At 41.3% G+C, this 22,125-nt stretch overlaps 1 protein-coding gene across 1 annotated transcript in view; it reads left to right on the top strand.

Moving 5' to 3' along the window:
- Col24a1 (collagen type XXIV alpha 1 chain) overlaps positions 1–22,125 on the top strand; it is a 256,486-nt gene that overhangs the window by 69,743 nt on the left and 164,618 nt on the right. The window contains exon 19 of the mRNA XM_087897474.1: positions 1,177–1,230. Within this exon, the coding sequence (XP_087753600.1) occupies positions 1,177–1,230 (54 nt within the window). The remainder of the gene's footprint in view (positions 1–1,176; positions 1,231–22,125) is intronic.

Raw genomic sequence — 22,125 nt, 5'->3', positions numbered from 1 at the left:
ATGTAAAACTGAGTTGTTGGGAAATGGGTCCCCCCATGCTGTCTCCTGCAGCCCTATGTCATCTGAGACCTAGTTTAATCAGATGAAAAGCTCACATGGTGGCTGAGAGCAAAGACAGACAATTCAGCAGTTTTCTTATGAAAGCCAGAGTGCCCCCGTGTTCGTCTCCCCTGGTCTATGCTGCTACCCTTGATGCCTTCCCTGGCTGCAAGTTCAAACCACTCCCCACAACCTTTAATTCTAGGATCAAAGTGATCTGGGAATTGCAGGCAAAACCAGGCAAGGAGCACAGATAGGAAGTGGACAGCCCATCACTATGGCTTTGGTTAATGTTCATGACCCTTCTGTGTGTCCTGGCTCTGCAGTGCCCAGACATTGTCTCATTTAACCTCACAATGACCCTGAGAATGTTAGCCTTGCCATTGTCCTCCATGTCTTTTTGCTGGAACAGGGGAGGTTTGGAGACACCTAGCAGCTAGGATTTCAACTCAGGTGAATCATAGTTATTCTATCAAGCCACTTATGGTAGCAAAGAGGAGAGAAGTTTTCAGAAGTGTCCTAGAACTCTGATTAAAAAAAGCAAACCCACTTCTAGAACTCTACACTGCTGCTTTACAAACCTGTCTCCAGAGAAACATACACATACATATATGCACATACACATGCACACACATATATATACACATGTATATACACACACTCACTCATACATGCATGCACAGATACCTACACATGCACATAAACAGACGTTCATATACACATATATGCACACACACATGCACACATGTAAGGACATGCATGCACATATACATCCATATAAACACACGTGCACATTTGCATGGCTACACTGTACTTGCCTGAGCCACCTGACTGATTAACTTGTTTGTGTAGCTAATAGAAGCAAGTATATATCAAAGCACAGACATTATAAGTTTCACCATGGTGATGGGGTGATTGTGAATGAAACCTGAAGCCAGGAAAGGCAGCTGATGCTCTCAGTTTAGGGCAGCAAATAACACAGGAAGAGGAATCTGAAGCCCTTCCAAGTTAAATCTCTGGAACGTCATTACAACATAATACATCTAATGCTGTTCAATTGCAAAATGCCAGTTTCCACTTTCAGTTATATTTGTTAAGTTCATATTCTTATTTTGATTTTTTTCTCTCCTCTTTTAGGGACAACCAGGTGACCCAGGACCCCAGGGACCATCTGGCCCTCCAGGACCAGAGGTAAATCAATGATTAAAAGATAATAAATTTGAAGCAAAAGAAATAGTAAAAATTAAATTTCTTTTACAAAGCACACTTTTCTGTGGGACGCCTAAGAAAGATTCTCTCTGAAGTTTATCAATGAAAAGCAGTTTAGACCATATTTCCTCCATCAGAGATCCTAAGGAAGCAGAAGATTAAGTATGAGTTGAAGTTCACAGAACACTTTCAAGCTTTGAATCCTTCTCACAATGACAATGAAAATTTAATCAAAATTTATGTTTCATATGTGCTTAGCCAGAAGGTACATGTGTCTAATGTTTGCCAGGCCCCTGTGCTGTGACTGGGACCCTCACGGAGGGTCAGGTGAAGCCCATCCATGCTGTATCGCATGTCTCACGGTTTGGGAACACTTTGTACTCCAGGGTTTTTATTAGAGATGCAAACTCTGGACTGTCCACATTTTTATTCCGATGAAATCCTAGTCTTTGGTGCATAGCTGGTCTGTGATAGATAGTTAGGGATTATAAACAATTGGAGCCATAAACTCCACTGAATTAGTAGTAGGAAATGCTTCCAATTCTTGCTGAATGCATGTATCATTTGGACTTCATATCTAAAATAAGTGCAATTAGGCTTATAGCAGACATATCAAGTTTGTTTGTATAGTCCTTAAAATGTTGAGTTTGGCTTCATGCTTGGTACGGAATCTCTTTCTTGAAAGCCTCCACGGAGCAGAAACTGTGACGGTAAAGTGTTCTTGAATCATTTCATAAATCCCAGATGTGGTGTGTGAGATAAAGCTTCTGCGTTAGTACACCCCAAGTCTAACTCAGAGTACCAGATGCGGCAACAATGCCCAGAATATAATTGACTTCTGAATAAGTAAACCAGAGAACTAACAGCTCCCTAGTGGCGGAGCCCTGGGCAGGTCCCAGGACAGGACTGTGCGGTGGCTTCTCCCTCTGCACAGACTACAGGTCTTATTCCTCAGCTACTTTTCCTGGGTTGGTGACTTCTTTAGTTGACTGCTACAGTCTTTCGAATTTAAAACACATTCACCGATGGCAGATCAAATACCAAACCTAACGTTGCACCTGGTTTTGTTGAGGAGGAAGCAGTGGGGTGTGAAACGCCACAATGTATCAATGCTGCCCTGAGAAGGACGTTGTTTTGAGTGAGCAATTAGAGCTGCAGGTTGACAAGAGTTTGTCTCTTCAAATGAACCCAGCCTCTTTTCTTCCATCAAATGTAATGGAAGCTTTTCCAGAACAAATAGGGTTTGCAAGACTTCTTTCAGCCAGGATGCAGACTCGAACTGCAAGGGAATTATTTAAAATGACTATTGTTCTTAGTCCACCCCGACACTGTTGTAACTGTGAGTAACTATGAGTAGCATCTGCCTTGCAGAGGGAGGCTCTGTCTCCTGTGTCGCTATTATTTTAATGATCTTGTTTTGCATAAAGCATGGCTCTGGGCGCACAAGTTTAAGTCTTTCGCTCCTGCCTCATCATCCAAAGATGTTCATTTTCCCCATTCCTTTGAAATTTCATCATTTTTCATCTACAGTTAAAAACTATTGTTTCCATATATTTAACTCCGTATTGCTTATAAAAGATCCTGCCAGCCAACTGCTCTATGCTTCTTTGTGGTCTGCTGTATGTCCCAGAGGTGTTAACTTGTAGTCTCTCAAGGCTCAGGACAAGATCATTTGAGGCAAGTTAGCAATGATAATATCTTCCAGCTCATATGCACGGGCTGTATATGTGCCTGGGTACGAGGCGCTGTCTTGTAGCAGATGTTCGGGTCTTTCGCTCTTACGATTTTTCTTCCCACTCTTCTGCCTTGCTCCCTGAGCCTTAGGTGTGTGGGTTGTGTTTAGAAGTATCTGTCAGTGATGGGCACCCAATAGTTCATTGTTCTTTGCATTTTGACTAGTCATGGATTTCTGTGATGGTCTCCCCTGCTGAGAAAGAAGCTCCATTGATGAGGGGTGAGAGCTATACCTGTCTGTGAACGCAAGGATGGGTGTTCAGAATGGGGTTGGGAATTACACCCCATCAGACTTGTTTTTTAAGTTGATTCTTTGTGGGTTGCACACCATGCATCCCGATCCCTTTCGTCTCCCTATCCCTCTGCCCTTGCAAACCCCCAGCCAAAATGAAATTTCAAACAAAACAAAACTAGTTAACTAACATACAAAAACAAAAAGAGAAAGAAGCCTCCGTGTGGAAGCTGCAGCGTGACAGTGAGCTGGACCCTTTAGTCCGTACAACTTCACTTGTAAGTGTGCATTGCAGTGAGTCTTTGGTCTGGCTCGAGGCCTCTGGCTTCTGCTGTACCTTGGATGCTGGGCGCTCACTGGGGCTGCTCTTGGCTATCCGATTGTTATCTTATGTCTTGGAGATCCTGCATCCTTGGATCTGCAGGTCCGGCCCCTTCATGTTTCAGCATAAACTTTAGAGTTTTAATGTAGCTGGGGATTTAAGAATTTAAAGAATGTTCAATGGCAGATCAAAGCTAAGACGGTTTTCTTTGCATAATAGAGGAATTTTCTCAGGTACAGGTTCTTAGCTGTTAAGTCTATGGTTATCCCATAAGTTTCAAACAAAGATTTCTAAGCGAGGAGATGGAATCCCGGGGCCTGCGCTTTCTGCAGTGTGTGCCACGACAGCAGAGTGGTTGCTTATGAAGAAGGAGGGGTTACAAGGAGACCAATTAATCCTTCATATTGCTTGGAAGGATAAATGTGATATAGCCAAGGATTAACAGTGAGGTGGTATGACCTCATCTGTGAAAGGTAAGGATGATTTTGATAGAAACACAAGGAATATAATTTGCAACATTTGAACCATGCAATTCAGCTCAGTCAGCTTGTGAGAGAGGGCTATAGGGCTATAATACAATTTTCATTTATTTGCTTAACCAGTTGAGTAAAATATGGATCATGATTCTAAAATAGAAACTAAAAGCAGAAGAAAAAAAAGAAGGTCAAGGTGTTGGAAATCAGATCTTGGGTTTTGTTCTATTGGAATGGAAATGTTTTAGTGCATACAGATAAATCTCATGTTTATATAAAGATCACAGTCCTGGGGTTCAGGAGAGGAGGAAGCAGGCGGTGATGGAACACAAGAGTCAGCACCCCTAGGTGTTACATGAACCAATCTCAGCAAGTGAAGCTATTAAGGGGGAGTTTATGACCCAGGATCTGAAATTAATAAACCCGTTTGCCTGTGTCCCAGAAATCGAACCTGCTGTGTTTACAGTACAATTAAAAAGGTTTTGCTTTAGTTTTCCTTTATTTATGTTTGTGCTTGCCTGTGTGTATCTGGGTGAGTGTATCTGTACATGTTTGCATGTGCCCACTGAGGTCAGAAGAGGGCACTGGATTCCTTGGAGCTAGAGTTACGGGAATTTTGTAAGCTGCCCAATGTGGGTGCTGGGATCTGAACTCTGGTCCCCATGGTTTGGGCAGCAAATGGTCTCAAACCCTATAATTTAGTTTTAAGTTAATGATCAAAGGGCAGTAAAATAAATTTTGGTGGCTAAAACGCACATTTCTGAGCAATTGACAATTTAAGTAAAAAAAACAATATAAATTAGAAAATGTTTAAAATCGGATGCGAACAGATGACAACAACAGAAGCCATAAGAAGCACAGCTAAAACTGTGCACACAGACAAACTTCTGACCGCAAAGCAAGGCAGATGTGATGCTCTGTAGGGCATCCATATGGTGATGGAGTCCGCGAGAGAAGGACGGAAAAGAGATCAGCGGGGTTGGACTAAGTCATCAGAGCGAGGGCACAATGTATGAGTGCGAGTTCTTGTAGGAGCCTAAGCAGGGGTGACTGAGCCTCTTGAAGACAATGTCTGAGCTGTATTAATACTAGAATGTAAAAGGACTTCTCACACCCCCTCAGTGCAAGGCCCGGAGGTCTTTGCAGAAGAGGAGGCAGAAAGAGCTTAAGAGCCAGAGGAGGAGGGTCACGTGACTTTAAGGAAACAGTGTTTCCCAGCAACACAGGGAAGATACACACAGGAACTCACGGCAGTTATGACAGAGCACAGGAAACCTCTCCAAGCTCCACCCAGACAGTGTCCCAGCATAGACATGCAAAGGTAGCTGTCAGTGCCTGAGTGCCTGAGTGCTGAGTGAGGCACAGCCAGTCTGTGACCCGGGTGGCTGACCACACACCAGAGCAGGTTCCAATCCCAAGACTAGCTGGGCTTGATGGGAAGAGAAGAAAAAGAGAGAGAAATCATCTCAAAGTCGAGTGGAAGGACTGGGGAGATTGAAAGGGTGGTTAGAGAGGGAGCTGAGAGGTGAATATGCTCAAAAAACATTATATGAACTCAAAGAATTAATAAAAATATTTTAAAAGACTTTTTGTCCTCAAACACAGCTACTGAGAGACACAAATTTTATTGTATGGACTTCAGATTTGAATCTAAACACTGCTAACCAAAGCCATGAAATATGATCATTTTTATGAGGTGCCTCTTCCACAGACAGAAATGGACTCATTATTCAAATAAATTATAGCAACTCATAATATTAATGCTGTTTCCATTTTGAGCATACATTGATATCATGGCACCAAAGCAGAATTCAGTTGCAGAGATGCTGACGTATCACTAAAATGATGGATCTAGATGGAGACTTGTATGATGACTTTTATTAATTACCATGTCTAATATGAACAGTGAACTGTAGCTGCCACCACTACAATGCCACTATAGGCAGAAGCCACAGTCTTAACTCAGAGAGAGGGGTAGGGAGGGAGTCAGGGAGGAAGAGAGAGAGAAGGTAGAGGAGAGAACGAGCCTGCTTTGTTTAAGATCAAAAGTTAACAATGGTTTAGGTGGGGCAGTAGCAAGAGTGTATCTGATTTATGCTTTTTGAAGACATTTATTTTTCTAATATTTTGAGAGACAGAACTGGATGGAGTCAGGGTGGGGAGCCCCTATGAGTGCAATTGCCCGATGAGGCCAAAAGAGGGAGATGGAACTCTTGGGGTTGGAATAGAAAAGTTGTGAGCTCCCCAACATGGGTGCAGGGAATCCCACTCAAGCGCTCTGGAAGGACATCAAGAGTTCTTCATTCCTGCGCCATCTTCTGAGCCCCTGGTCTATGCTTTTAGAAGGTCACTTTGGGATGCTGTGTGTACATTTGAGAATGAGGAGAGAGAGCCCAGGGGACAGAGAGATGATTTAATGTCAGTTAGCACAACTTGATGGCCCAGCACGGACCGTCAAAGGTCTAGACAAAGTACTCATTTAGTTCATTGGAATTTTAAGTTTTGACAATAAACCGGTGCCAACTGCAGAGTTGTGACTCTCCTTTCAACCATCCTGGACACCACCATCACATAAAGAACTTGGAAAGAAACCGAGATGCTTAGGGCCAGCCCCCACAGTGCTGAGTTGGGTTCACCTAGGGTATCCAATGGGTGATTAACAGCAACAATAACCACATTTTATGTGGTGTATATACACAATGGAATTTTATTAAGCCATAAAATGAAATCATGACATTTGTAGGAAAATGGATGGCAATGGAAATTATTAGCTTAAGTGAACTATCCCAGACCCAGCGAGACAAATAGCACATTTTCTCTCGTGTGTAAGCCCGAGATCTTTATTTCTATGTGTGTAAATGTGTGGGGACAGGCCAGAGAACTAGAGCCTAGACCGTAGGAAGGAAGGGCGAAGTCTTAAGTGAGGGTTGAAGTGAAAGAAGAAGAGATGAAAAGAGTTATGAGATATATGTAACATGAGAGTATCAGGGAGGCTGTGGAGGGAGGCAGGGGCTAAGAGGAGTGTGGATAGATCCGCTAAAACCCGGTGTGGGTGGAAACTATACAGTGAAACTCATGGCTCCGAGTGCTAATTTAGAAAGTAAAAACTATAATGGAAATAAACACATTTATCTTTCTGCACTTTATCACTGAAGTACCATTGTTTCCCCCAGAACTGTTGCCAAATCAGGAAGCGATTAGACTTTGGGGAGAGTCAAAGTGTTCTCCTATTCTCTGCCTGGAAATTGTCTGCCACATGGTTCCGTAACCTTGTAAAGTCATTGCTACCACTCAGCGCAGCGGAGCATGGCAGAGGGACAGCGCTCTACAGTGTTTATAATATAAAGTAACGAAAGAAAGCCACTAACGAGCTCTGCTGTGGAAGCCCTCCAGTTATCATCCATCTGAGAGGAGCTGGACAGGCGAGGAGAGGACAAACAGCCCTGGGAGGGCAGGGTGAATCTGACCTAAAGGCAGAATGTTTATAGGAGCAGGAGGTTGTGAAGGACTAAGCCAGGACTGAGAGAAAACAAACCCCTTTGAGTCTACATTGGGAGAAACATTTTATTGATTGATTGATTGATAAGATCTTAGGTTTATTCGCTATGTATGTGCATGCAGGTGACTGCAAGTGCCCTTGGACACCAACAGAAGGTGTCAGATTCCCTGGAGCTGGAGAGACAGGTGGTTGTGAGTTGACCAGGTTGGTCCTGGAATCGACCCCATGTCTGCTATAAGAGTAGCAAGTGCTTTAATCTCTAAGTTTTCTCCTTAGTCCCTAGGTTTTATTATTTTAAACTCCCTTTTCAATTTTTTTGAAACTTTCATGTCTGTATATGCTCCCCACTTCCAAGACCTCCCCCACTCCACCAAACATATCTCCCATTTGCCTCCCAGCTCTCTGTCTCTCTGTCTCTCTCTGTCTCTCTCTCTGTCTCTCTCTCTCTCTCTCTCTCTCTACTCTGAGTCCAGTTACTGATGCCCATATTCCCGCGGTTAGTGCTGCCCATATGCCCACGGGTGTAGAGTCATTCCCTTGGTCACGAGAAACCCATCACTGGGCACTTTCTCCCAATGAAGAGTGAGTCTGTCCCTTCAGCAACCATCATCTGCCTTTGGCATTTCAGCTAGAGTGAGGGTGAAGGACCCCATCCTTCCTCAACGAGGAACTTCCTACCTCTTTAACCATGTGCAGACCCCAGCTACTGTGAGTTCATGTATGTAACAGCCATGTCATGGCAGAGGCCAACCTTTCATAGCTCTACCCCACATTGTTTGACCCAGAGTAACCAGAGAAACAAAGCTGACTTGAGTTAGAGCAGTGAGCTGTGCTATTCTTACACCATTACCACATACAGGCTCCATGTTTGTACCAGCAGAAGCTTTGTGGCGAGTTTTCATGATTACACGTCACCTTAGCTTCTTGCTTCCTGTGTATACTTGAATTATTTTTCCATGTAAAGTTTAGCATCAGTCTTATCTAGTTTCATTAAAAATATCATCATTGTTTTTATTGGCTACAGCTTACAATGATAGATTATGAGCACATTGATAAAATTATCCAAGTGAGTCATCCTCTCCAAGAACAATGCCTGTCTTTCATTTCCTTAAATCTCCTTTTCTGGTTTTTTGAGGAATATTTACAATTTTTTCCACATGCTAGTTTTGTGTAATTCTTTTTTAATTTGTTCCAATTTTATAAGTTTTTAAAATTTATTTTTAAAATCTTATCATTAATATTATTATTAATTTTTTGTCCTTTGAAATAGGGTCTCTCTGTGTAGCCCTGGCTGAACTGGTACTCACTCTATAGACCATGCCGGCCCCAAACTCAAAGATCTGCCTGCCTCTACCTCCAAGTGCTAGGATTAAAGGTGTGCACCACTACCACCTGGATCCAGTTTTATATTTTCATTGCAATTTTTGGTGGAGTTTCTCTACCTTTATATTCACTAGGAGATTTTTGCATATGCACATAAAGATCATTGATTTCCCAGTGTTGTTTTAAATTTTGATGCCTTAATGTTTTCTTCTGAGTTAGACTTACCCTGTTCTTCTAGGGCTTTGCAGCTGTGCCTTTGTGTAATTCCTAAACCCATGTTTTCTGAGTTGGTCTTCCCCACTTCCCACAGTGCTGACTCTGTTTCATGGTGATTGGCACCATGAGGACACTCACAGTGTTAGAGCTGGAAGCACCGTACCACTTTGCCTGGCCCCTGAACTCCCTGGAAACGTAGTGATTCCTCCTGATGTAAACTCAGGGATCAGAATTAAGTTACCTATATATTTGATTGAATAAAAACATCAATTCCTAATTTTTAAAATTGGGAGTGATTGTCACATTTGATGAAACATACACGCGTATTGTCGAACACATTATATCGTTCAGTGTTGCACACCTTAGGAGTGTGGACAAATGCATAAGCCCATCATCGTGGTGTTAGGAACAGTGACAACGCCAAAAGCCTCATCTGTAGTCTTCCTGTTTGTGCTGAAAATCATAACAGCTGGTTGTCTCTGTGTGTCTCCACCACGTGGGTGGCATGTCATGGAGTTGGAATTACAGTAGAGAGCGGTTTGGGATAGGCTTCTTCCCACTGTAATACACACGTGACGTTGTATTCCATTGTGATAAAGCTGCCATTCCGTCTTACTGAATTTGATCCTGTTTCCTGTTGACCCAATGGATGTTCATTTTTTTAAATATTAAAAGTCTACGTGACAAGAAAATTATACTTTCATCAGATGTAAGTGCTAGACTATAAAAGTTTGTCATTCCTTTCTACTTATTTATATCTGCTGTATCTTTCTTTACATGGATCTACTTGATCTGCCTCAGTTTCAAAGAGGGTCTGCACCCTTTACAATTCAGCTGTCCATGGGACCACAACCGTTTGTCCTTCTCTCCATCCTCCACTCTCAGCCTTATGCTTTCTCACCCTCAGCTGCTCTAAGCATCTTACTGGTAGTCTAACCTAAATTTCCATGACTTAAGGACACATACCAGGAGTCCCTTCCCCAATTTTTAAATCTGTATTCCCTGTGTATTCCTTCCAGTTTTATTGTGTAAAAATCATCTCCTTGCTTATGTTTTTCACGGTCCATTCGGCATGCTTGCAGAATGACTTTTCTTTCTGTTTGCTCATAAATGGCCACAAGAAGTTTAAAGAGCCCCAGGGGCAGCCTTAAGTTTAAATTTTCCGGGAATCTGTGGTGCTTCTTATCAAGAGAAACACTTTTGGATGCCAGGACCTGTAGGGTCTAGGATTGTGTGGCATGAAACATGAGCTACAGTGTATCACTAAGAATTATGGTAAATAGAACCACACCTCCTCCAACTTCTTGGTGTCCTTACATCTTCCCTATGTGGGACAAAGCACCAGGTAGAGGGGTTTTAATGAATATGTCACATGTCAGCTTTGTTAAACTTTAAAAGGCTGCTTCAGTGAGGAAGGCTGCCACTAGCTTAAGGCCAGAAGATTGTATCCTGGGTCCAATCTTCTACCACATGAAGAAGGCTCTGCTTCAGAAACCATGATCAGTGGAATTAGATGCTATGGGTCAGGCATTCAGCATAGTGGAGATGAAGGTCCAGATGCAGTAGAAGAAGATAGTGCCCATTGTTTGTGAAGATGCTGATAGCACTTAGATGGTGACGGACTGAGGGTAGTACAAGTGTCTAGTTGACTTCCTGGGGGCGGGGGAAGATGCCATACTGGCAAATGTGTTTGTCTCTATTGATGACAGTTTGGACTAATAACAGCATCAGTAACTGTTACCTAGCTTGGCAAAGGGCAGTCCTTCTTTTAGACCAATGCATAGACCATTCCTTTCTGACCTTGTCTGTTTTGCTCAGATGCTACCCAATCTAGTCTTCAGGTTGCCAATGAAGAAAGGCTAGTTAATGTCAGATAGACAAGACATTGGGTGCAGTTGGTTGTTAGTTGGTCTTTGACATGTACTTCCTAGTGGGCCTGGATATGTGATACAAGATCCTTTACCCTTTGTGCATTGGCCCACATATCCTTTCTATGACTTTAGTCATTCTTTTCCTCCCTTCTACATCTCTTATACCTGGACCTTTGACCAGATGGCTCTACCATTTCACTTGAGGTCATGTCTCTTCAGGAAGAGAATGTCCTGCCAACCTGCCCTCACACCCACCTATTAAGCAATTCTTTCCTGCCTGCCATAACTCAGAGTATCCATGGTTGTTATGCGTCTCCAGTTGTCCATCTCCAGCTAACACCCACCAAAGCTGACCCGCCCTAGATCATGCCCAGCCTTTCTTCCTGCTCTGTCTGGGTACATAAGTCCTGCCTTGCCATGGCAACCTGTATTGTCCTGTGTAAAAGTCAGGAGAGACGACCTGATGCTTCTCTGAGGGCTAACCTGGAAGTCTGGACAAAATGCAAACTCTGTGTCTTTTGGGGTTTTCTTGTGCTCACTAGACCTGTTTGTATCTAATTGTAGTGATAAAATTTTTATCTCAATTTATGACTTGGCAGTCCCCATAGATTTCAGGAAATACTGGGAAGCTTTGGGTGTGGACTCACTTGATAGTCCAGGGTCAAACACTCTTACTCTACCAAGACCCACTGACATTAAGAGTTATTTCCCAAAGGTCTTATTCTTTTTTGCTGTGGACTACATGACTTTACTCTAGCCTTCTGAAGGTGGCATGTTTCTCTTGCTGAAGACCGTTGTGAGCTATAGAGCATCTGTCTGCATCTTCCATTTCTCTAATGCTGTAGGCACTTCGACAGTGATGAGTTAACATCAGTGCTGCATGGGGCTCCCCTTGAACTAGCAATCTTCAGAGTACTCAGTTGTAGTGGTATATTATTTATATTTCAATAAATAATCTTGTCTGAAGACCACAGGCAAAGCTAAAGCCACCAGAGGTCTGGCAATGGTGTCACACTTTTAATCCCAGGATTTAGGTGACAGAGTCTGATGAATTTCTGTAAATTCAAGGCCATCCTGGGCTGTACAAAAGCAATGCAGAAACAAATCCAGGTGTTGGTGATTCACACCTTTACTCCCAGCACTAGAGGGAATATAAAATGGGAGGAGAGAGAAGCTTTGGTCTGTTTAGTTTGTGGTCGCCCAGCCTTGATAGAGGTGAGACTTCTCTGGTGACTTGGCTGCCTTGCTTTTCTGGTTTTCTGATTGAAACCCAATTTCTATCTCTGGGTTTTTATTACTCGTGCTACACTCAGTACATGGAAAAGAGTGGCATTCCTACATATAGAATGTTTTCCTCCCAGAATCCAAACTGGCCTGTTCTTCCTTTTGGTGACACAGTGCATAACATTGTGCTTAAAGTACCCTATAGGAGACAGTCCGGTGCATTTGTGGTCACTAGACTCAGAAAACCTTAGAGAATTGGCCATCCCTTGAAACTTACTGAAGTTTATTCTCACTATCTGGAATATTCATTCAGAATGATGTTATATGTTTAGTGGATTGTTGTGTTGTTATATGTTTATAACATATGTTATATGTTTAGTGGATTTAGTGGATTGGTGGATTAGCATATTCTAATAGTTCAAACCCCTTCAGACTATATTATTATGACAGAAGTCTAGGAACATAGGAAAATTATAAGTGACTATAATCTAACCCACATGAATGCAAACTTTTTATCCTTTGTTATAATTATAAAGGGAAAGAACACATTTGCTAAGTCAGTAACTACACAGCAAAGATGGGAAGTCTTAGTCACCCGTTGTCACAGTGACACTGCATCTGACCCAGCAGCTGTAACTGAGACTGTGGCAGACTCTGTCACTCCCTGGTGAATTAAACACTGTTCTAGTAGCAGCCTTCATCCCTGTATCTCTTAGATTTCTGACGACAATGTTGATCTCTGTTGTCCTCTTCATCCTTACCCAACACATGGACATGCGCATGTGTAGATACACACACGTGCACATACATGCACACACACTCCAAATGCATATATATACATACACACACATATGACTAAAAGGTGTGAAAATGTGTTTGATTGGCTGATTCTCAAAACTCAAGACTTCCACCAGACTCATCCTTTTCACCTTCTCTTTAGATAATCTGTTACGTTGTTCATTTCCAACAGATCTTTTAGGAACCATCACTAAAGAATTGAATGCTGAGATTAATTAAATTGTGTCCTATCTTCAAGCAGCTTATATTTTAGAAATTAGTATTCAATATTCCAAAAGTCTCCTTGCACTGTGTTTGATATTTTATAAAATGGAAATGAAATATTGAGCCATTTCTTGAAAGACTAGGAACAGTTCAGTCCATAGAGAAAAATTGTGGTTTTGGTTTAAAAAAAAAAGAAAAGAAAGAAAAAAAAGAGTTTCTTTCTTGGGTCTCCTGACCTCTTGCTTCTGTCTCTTGGTCATGGATTCTTAGCCATCTCAAAGAACATGGTTCTTTTACTTTGTATAATTTGTCCTTTATTTACAGCATGGTTTTAGTGAAGGACCAGATAAATAGGTTTCATTCTGAGCAGTCAGTGATTGATAATTAAAAGCGATGTCTTTCCCTCCCAAAGACATCTCCATTTCAACCCAGAATGGGCACCTGAAACTAACGTAAGGAAAAGTCTCTGATTATCCAATCCCGGGTATCACACAGGAAGCAAGAGAGAGTCTATGGATGACTGGAAAAAAATCAATAATCCTGAAGTTAATCATACCATGTGATCAGATGTCTGCTCAAGGACTGGCCAACAGTTCTTGATAGTTCCTTCGGGCAGGAAGCTCTGAGTCCTAGGTGCAGTTTGTGAAAGCCAAGTGTTCGGAAGCTGTCCTGAGTGTTGGTATTTGCCATCGGCATTCATGAGACCTGCCCCTGGATGGAGGTCATCTGGATAAAAATCCCCTTAAAACACTTCAAAACATAGCTGTTGTTAACGTTTCGCTTATTTCCATCAAGTTATGAGCTTGCTGTAATAACAACATGGAGATCTGTGCATTTCTGTTCCTCATAGAGTGGTATTGCAAGTCTGTTTTTAATGGAAATAAATCAGTGATACTCAGGAGATTTTGCAGTCTCTCTAGGCACAGGAGCGTCAGTCTTGAGCACTGATCACACACAGGCTCCTAACATGGTAGCAGGAGAGTGAGGGTGTTTGTTGATACAGCTGTGAACTCCCCTGGGCTGTTGCCCGTGCCAAGTATTTGAGTTTGGGATGCTGATTTTAATAAACAGGGCCAGCTGTTTATCACAAGTGAGTCAAGACCACTAGTCAAGGGATTGCCAGGAGGGGCCAGTTAGTGGGTCCTCTTTTTCCATCAGGGTGGTCTTCATTTGAGACAAAGAATGGTTTGGCAAGTCTGTTCATATCAAATAGAGGCATTCTTCTGAATGTTCATTTTAACATTTCAGTAGACTCGACTAGAACAAGCCAGCACCAGCCTGTGGCTACTATGTTAACGGTTGTGTTAATGTTAGGAACTCCGTTCACTTAAATCAGTTACTTCCTTGATATCTTTTATGATTTGGATTTGATTAAGAATTTTTTTCTTTAGTTGCAATTTTAAAAGTGGTGCTAATAGAAACTAGAGAGAGAACTCAGTGGTTAGGAGTGGATGCTGCTCTTGTAGAGGACTTGTGTTCAGTTTCCAGGACCTACACAGCAGCTTCCAACCAACTTCCTGTCAATCCAGTTCCAGAGGATCTGATGCTCTCTTCTGTCCTCTGTGTGTAGTGCGTTCACGTGCACACACACACACACACACACACACACACACACACACACACACACACAGACACACACACTAAAAGAATGCATGTGATTAAATCAGCAGATAAAATCTGTTTATTGAGTTTCTACTATGCTCTAAGCTATACCCAATCAACATTGCAGAATATATTTTAACATATCACCCATAGTTTGAAAAAAATGTATATTGTAGTTGGGAAAATTAAGATCTACACAGTGAAAGAGTCACGTGAGAGATGAATGAGTGGTTGTTACTGGAGGAATCAAGTTAGTCTAGACACATCTATCTTCCTCCATGAGTACACATCTCATTGGAATGGAGAAATCTTCTGTCGATCATGATGTTAAATTCTTGGTATGAAATAGCCATTACGATGGCTACTCTTAGCTGGTGAGGGCTATTCGTTGTTAATGTTAATTCCACAACTGGAATTAGCTAAAATGCAAGCAGCTGGGTACACCTGTGAGGAATTTGCATTAATTAGATAATTTGAAGTGAGAAGACACACTTTTAAGTCAGATCTTTTGTGGTAGGAAGATCCACCCTTAATCTGGGCCACAACTTCAGTGGCAGCCTAAATAAAAGACATGGAAGAAGGATGTTTGTTCTCTCTTTGCCTGCTTGCTTCTGCTCTCACTAGTGTGTCCATTCCTCCCGTGGCATTAGAGCCTGGCTCTACAGAATTCCAGCATATACTGAAGACCAGTTGAGGCATTCAGCCTCATGCACTGAACAACTATTGGGTTCTTGGACCTTCCATTGGTAAACAGTCATTGTTAGATTACAGCCTATAAGTCATTCTAACAAATCATATGTGTGTGTGTGTGTGTGTGTGTGTGTGTGTGTGTGTGTGAGAGAGAGAGAGAGAGAGAGAGAGAGAGAGAGAGACATATGTGTGTGTATTTGTGTGTGTGTGCTCCTTTAAAGCAGTGGTTTTCAACCTTCTTAAAGCTGTGACCCTTTAATATGGTTCCTCATGTTGTGGTGACCCTCCCCCCAATCATAAAGTTACTTATGTTGCAACTTCGTAAATGTAATTTTGCTACTGTTATGAATCATAATGTAAATATCTGATCTGTAGGATAGCTGATATGCAACCCTCGTGAAAGGGTCATTTACTCCCAAAGGAGTGGTGCCCCTCAGATTGAGAACAGCTGTTCTAAAGGACTCTAACACACCGCATTTACAAAGTTCTGCAAGATTTCAAGAAGTACACTATCGAATCTGGCTGAGGCAAACCCTAAAGGGCATCATAGACTACATGGCATTGAGTTGGTAATATATCACATGGTGGCAGAACCTGGGGCAGCTGAGTTCTTCTTAATGAGGCCTAAATGTATGCCTATATAATTCAAAAGAGCAGTCAGTTATTTGAAAAAGAAATTAAGAGAGAATACGAAGCTATGGGTCAATAATTGATTCCGGCATTATAAATGTGCTCTTTGTTGCACACACTCCTGTCTGACACCAAGATATACATGAATTATTTCTTTGAGATCAAGTCTTCAGAATGTATTTCCGTGAAGCCAGGACTTCTCCACAAGAGTACACTGAGTGCCAAGAACAGTGCCTGGTACATTCAATTGTGCTAAAGTGGGCAGACTGCAGTTCATTAATTAAAACAGCCAGAGACATTCCTAGTAAGTCAGTTAGATGGTAGATATTAAATGTCTCTAAATATGTTTTTCTAAACACATGAATCAAATGATGATCATGCTGTTGTTACTTGTGAAATAACTTGAAACCCAAACTTCACTGAATTTTACTTGGGAAGAAGTTCAGGAAATAAATCTTAATTTTCTTCCCTCTAAAGATCTTTTAGTAAATAACAAATCATTTCCAGGACAGCATGATTATTATCTAAATCTAAACCAACCCTAGTAGTTCCTCTTGCCAGATTTATTGAAGTATAATTGCTATATGACAATTGCATACATATAAATTATACAATTCAACTTTTTTCTTGGTACGGGGTCTCCTATAGCCTTGGCTGGTCATGAATTCACAAGGTAGCTAAGGATAATACAACTCCACATCTTCCTGCCTCCTCCTCCTCTGTACTGAGAGTACAATCATGCACTGTTGCACTTGAAACATTACATAGCTCCATTTTGACATATGAATAAATTGTGAAAAATCATCAAAACCAAGTGAGTGGAGATCTAATAATCTCCAAACACCTCCCTTATTTACCTTTGTAAATTTTCCCATCTCCTCCCACCCTGCTATATTCTATCATATTTTTGTTGCTACTGATTATTGATCCCTAAATATGAAATAACGGGTGGTATGTTTAAAAATTGTAAGTTTGGTATAGCTTTGTGTGGCCCTTACAAGAATACACGCGACCTTGCTGTCTGGTCTCGCCGGTGCCTTTAAGAGCGATGGCGAAGCTACGTGGACGCTCTGTGGAACCGGGGGCGGATGTGTTGCGTCATGAGGAATTGCACGCCTGTTGCTTGCGGACCGTCTCTGCTGGGCTTTCACGATGCTGAACATATGGGAGTCAGCTGCAGTGCGTTTTCTGCTCGAATCCATGGAATTGCTAAAAGAGGAAAATACATGGCGAGGGGTCATCAGTTGTAAAACTTTTCAAAAATACTGTAATGAAAACAATCTGGTTTTGAAGGAAATCTGGATCTAAAACAGAAAGAGAAGCAGCTATCTCAATGGGGTCTTCACTTTGCATCTCTCTTGGCAGAAACTGGTAGTTTCTGCGTGTGATTTTCCCTAGAGAGGGAGGAGCTCCTGCATTAGCAGCAGCTCCCTCTCTTAGCTTCAGCTTGGTTTCTATAGTTTACTGGGAAAACAACTTTGCTACCTTTGCCTTATCAAATATTTTTGTTGGCATTAACTTTTGGCTGGCTTATTCTCATTCATAAAGAGTCCATTTAATCCTCCTTTTAAGATCATTACTTCCCTGCTTGGACTAACCATATTGCTGACATGACACATGTTTCCTAAAATGTAGCATGAGGGGCTAGCTTGTTGGGGTATCTGTCCCGCCCGGCACCCCACAGCCAGCAATTCCCAAAGAAAATAACACAGAGTCTACATTAGGTTATAAACTGATTGGCCCATTAGCTCAGGCTTCTTGTTAACCCTTGTAACTTATATTAATCCATTATTATTATCTATGTTAGCTGCACAGCTCAGTACCTTTTTCAGTGTGGCAGCTCACATGTTGTTTCTTTGGTGGTCTGGGCAGGAATGGGAGAGGGAGCTTCCTGCTTCCCAGAATATTCCCAGTCTCTTTGCTCCACCTCTACTTCCTGTCTGGCTTTCCCACCTATACTGCCTGCCTGGCCAATCAACGTTTTATTAAAATATGATTGACAGAATACAGATAATTCTCCCGCATCACTAACATGCAGAGGAACAAAATCCTCTGACTGGATCATGCTCTCTCTCTCTCTCTCTCTCTCTCTCTCTCTCTCTCATTTGAAAGTGTAAAGTAGCAATCCTCTCCATAGAAACTAGGCTATGTTTTTGTCTTCCTGTTTATTTTTGGACAAAGGATAATGTTTGAAACTATGTAACAATATAATTATCTAAGTTAGAACTAGTGAGGTGTCTGGGTCATGGCCTAAATGATGAAGTACTTGCCCTGAAAGCACCCAGGACTTGAATCTGATCCCCAAAACTAATGAAGACTTACCTGGGTCCCTGGCCAGCCAGCCTACCTTACTTTACAAGTTCCAGGCCAGGAGAAAAGACTGTCTCTAAGGAACAAAGGCGGATGGCGCTTGAGGAAGAACACGCAAAGGTGTCTGCTGACCACACACATGTGCCCAAACCGACACACAAAAGGATTTATTTTTAATTCGGCATCAGTTCAGACTAGGCTTTAGCTAACTTCCTTGTACAAATTTATAATCTACATGTTGCTTTTATCAATTTTATTGTGACTATTTTCTTAAATAAAGGACCCCATTCATCTCTATGTGCTTAAATTTCAAAACTGCTCAGATGATAAGTATAATCCAAATCATACTGTGTTCCATGTACTTAAAACACAACAGGAGTAGCAAGTAAATTCTATAGGAGTTAAAATTTCAATGGCGTTAAGTCATCAAAATATCATCCTGGACAATTTGTAATGTTTTAAAACTATCATGAAAAATAGCAGAAAATCCCAAATCATCCAAAATACAGACTTTGTTTTCAAGTTATTATTATAATCAAGCATACTACTTACCTTAACGATAATCCAAATCTGAAGTCTGCTGATCTGACCCAAGGACTAACTCAGTGAGTGAATTCTGCCTTTTCTAAAGTGCTCACATCATCACATGATTGTCTACCATGGCAAATAGTTACGTAAATACCTTTTCTGTTGCTATCATAAAAACACTCCAACAAGAGCATCTTATAGGAGAAATGATAATTTGGGCCCCCAGTTCAAGGACGCAGCCCATCCTGGCAGAGAAGCCGTGATGACCACAATGCATCTGCAGAGGCAAAATGATGCTCATGCTTAGCTAGCATCCTCCTTTCTGTGCAATCCAGGACCCTGTGGAATGGTGTTGACCACAGTGAAGGCGGTTCTCTCCACCTCCGTTTAACCTGATCACGACAATCCTTCACGAGCATGCCCAGAGACTAACGGAAATATCTCTCACAAGGTGTGCTCAGGGTCATGTCTCCTGGTGATTCCAGATTCTGTGAAGTTAGTGATCAGTATTATCCATCACAGTACCCAACACCAATTCCTTAAACAACATCAAAGACTTATTGATCTATATAATTGATATGGAATAAATTCCAAATAATTAAAATATCCGACTGAGTAGTTTACAGATAATTTATGATACCACTGTGAAGTCAAAACAACATTTATCTACCAAAGCCAGCAATTGCATCGTTATGATTCTTTTACATTTTATTTTTCTTCTATTCTTCTTGCTCCTTTATACCGTAGGATGCATTTTTCTTCACTCTACATTAATCCACATTTTCCAAAGTCTTCTTATAAATGAGTCACATTCTATGTTCCTCTTCTGTCTGGCTCTTTTCACTTAGCGTTAGCCACTTGGGGTTCATACAGTTTGTTCCATCTTGTGATTGGTCTTCATGAGCTCAGCCATTAGATTTACGTTTGTTTGTTGTTTATCCATTTGTACTTCATAATTGAAAGAAATATAGATCTTAATAAAAAGCAGAAATATATTAGTCCTATTGAAAAGCTATTCAAAATGTCAATGTGTGCTATAAAACGCCGTATATTTACCTTCTTAGGAAACTGCTTTGTTGAGCTTTTGGCTACCACTAAGTAAGAAGGCAGTATTTCACTTTTATGATTTCCTAGGAAACGAATACAATCTGCTAGTGCCTTGGTTCCCAGGTTTTGCTATAAAAATGCATGTGAATTAGTCTCCAGCCTCGAGTGATTAGAGAATAATAAAACTTTGTTTTTACTGGAGAGAACACGGAATCACTCTCTGTTCAGCAAACAGATGCGGAGGCTCCGAAAATAGAAGCCACATTTGCACTTCTTATTTTTAAGGCTACTTCGTTTTTCTGCTTCTCAGTAACAATCTGTGATCAGACCGTGTTAGGAAAGCGCCAGAAGTCAGGCTGTTCCTCTCCGTCTTCCCCACTCCTCCCTTTCCCCCTCCCCCTCCCCCTCCCTAAGCCATCCTGCTTTCAAGTGTGATGTTATAACTGACCCGGTAACACTGTCTGTGCAAGGAAAAATCTTCTGACTTCCTGTTATTTTAAATTTAAAGCAATGAGTTGGGGCATCCATACCAGATTTTTGTTCTTTGCTTTTCTTATTGTAGATTTGTCTACCAATATGATTTTTAGAAATTAGTCCTGGCCCTATGAATACACTTTCAATCTTTTGGCGTCTAAGGTCTCTGACATTTCACTGTTTGGCATACATACCCAGGTCCATCGGTGGCAATACAGATTGAGCAGTCAATTTAAACATTAGAAATTCCTTTCTGGGTGTTATCATTAAAACTCAGCTGACCCACTTAACTCTGGTTGTTTTTATTTTTTTAATGTACTATTTAAGTGACAAGCTCTCTTCTTGAGAGTAGTCCAACTATGAATACTTAAAATAATAAAAACATTCATTGGCCAAGTTTCTAAGCTTGCCCATGTGGGAAGGACAGAGATTTTTCTCCTTCTAATAGTTGTGTGATATGTTTCTGAGATTTTCAATAAACTCTTAACATTGAAACATTCTCAGTAAATGCTTAACTTTGAAACATTCAACTTACTTAACTCAAATACGAGGTTTGAGTTGGTGACATCTCTTGTCCTGTTCTCTTTGTCTGTCGCACTTTGTCTCTTTAAAATATTCTGTTGATATTTGGACTCATAAAGGATTCAGGTGTTCACATATATCACGAACAGCAGACATTCCGTATTGAACTAACCGTGTTTACCTAGTGAGGTTAATTTACCTCACTAATTTTGTTAGTTTTATTGTAACATTAAACAAGAGATTGTAAGACAAGTGTGTATCACACACTAATTTCAGACGTATGTCCCTGTACGTACTGTAAGGTTAAAGCAGAATCACTTGTTGACTCCCAAAGCCTTCTTGTGTCTTGCTTTGGTTTGTAAATTTGCTGTGTCTTTCAGCCTCTAAGTTCAGTCTCTGTTCTTTCCCCCCTTATAATTAGATGTGGATGCACCCCACCATTTGGTTTACAGCATCTTCATACTCTTTGTTGATTATAGTCTGATGGTATAGCTTTGCGTATTCCTTGATTTGTGTTTTTTCTTAAAAATTGCTATCATGTGACAGGGTCCTGACTATGTGGAGGTTTGTTTTGCTTGTTTTGGCAAGTCAGCAGGTCATCCTGTGTTCTTCCGTCAGTAAACACGTGTCTTGTCATCCTTGTGTGTGTGTATGTGCATGTGAGGTGCTACTGTAGGTTTGAGTTCAGTTCCAAGTCTATGAGATAATCTGAGGGGGTGAAAAACAGAACTTCTTGCGTTCCCATTTCTTTGTGGGGAGGGCTGGACGCCCTCATCTCCTTGGGAGAGGACTGAATCCTCTTCCCTACTATTTGAATGAAAGTGGTACAGAATATGAGCAAAGGCAAATGGATGGTGAATTGTTGATTTCGTTCTCACTTCTCCAGGTAATAAGTTAACTTCTCTTTATCCTCTACACATGGACAATTTGTGAAGTTGATGTATTTGAACTTATGAATTTTAATATATTTATTGTGGTTAAATTTAACCCAATTTTTCTCCCCATAAAAAAAAGCCCCTCCCCAGATATTTGGCTTGAATCCTATCCAAGCACCTTAAGAGTTATTTTAAAATGACTCTTGCCTCAGTGCTTTCTCGATTGCTGGTATGATAACATGTTCTGGGGGCATCTGGAAAATGGACAAGTCATGAATGTATCCGTGAGGGTGCTCTGATCCA

Source organism: Myodes glareolus, chromosome 17, assembly GCF_982192425.1.
Source record: "Myodes glareolus chromosome 17, mMyoGla1.1, whole genome shotgun sequence".
In the NCBI taxonomy this organism is placed as follows: Eukaryota; Metazoa; Chordata; class Mammalia; order Rodentia; family Cricetidae; genus Myodes; species Myodes glareolus.
This window is presented reverse-complemented; position numbering and strand designations above follow the sequence as displayed.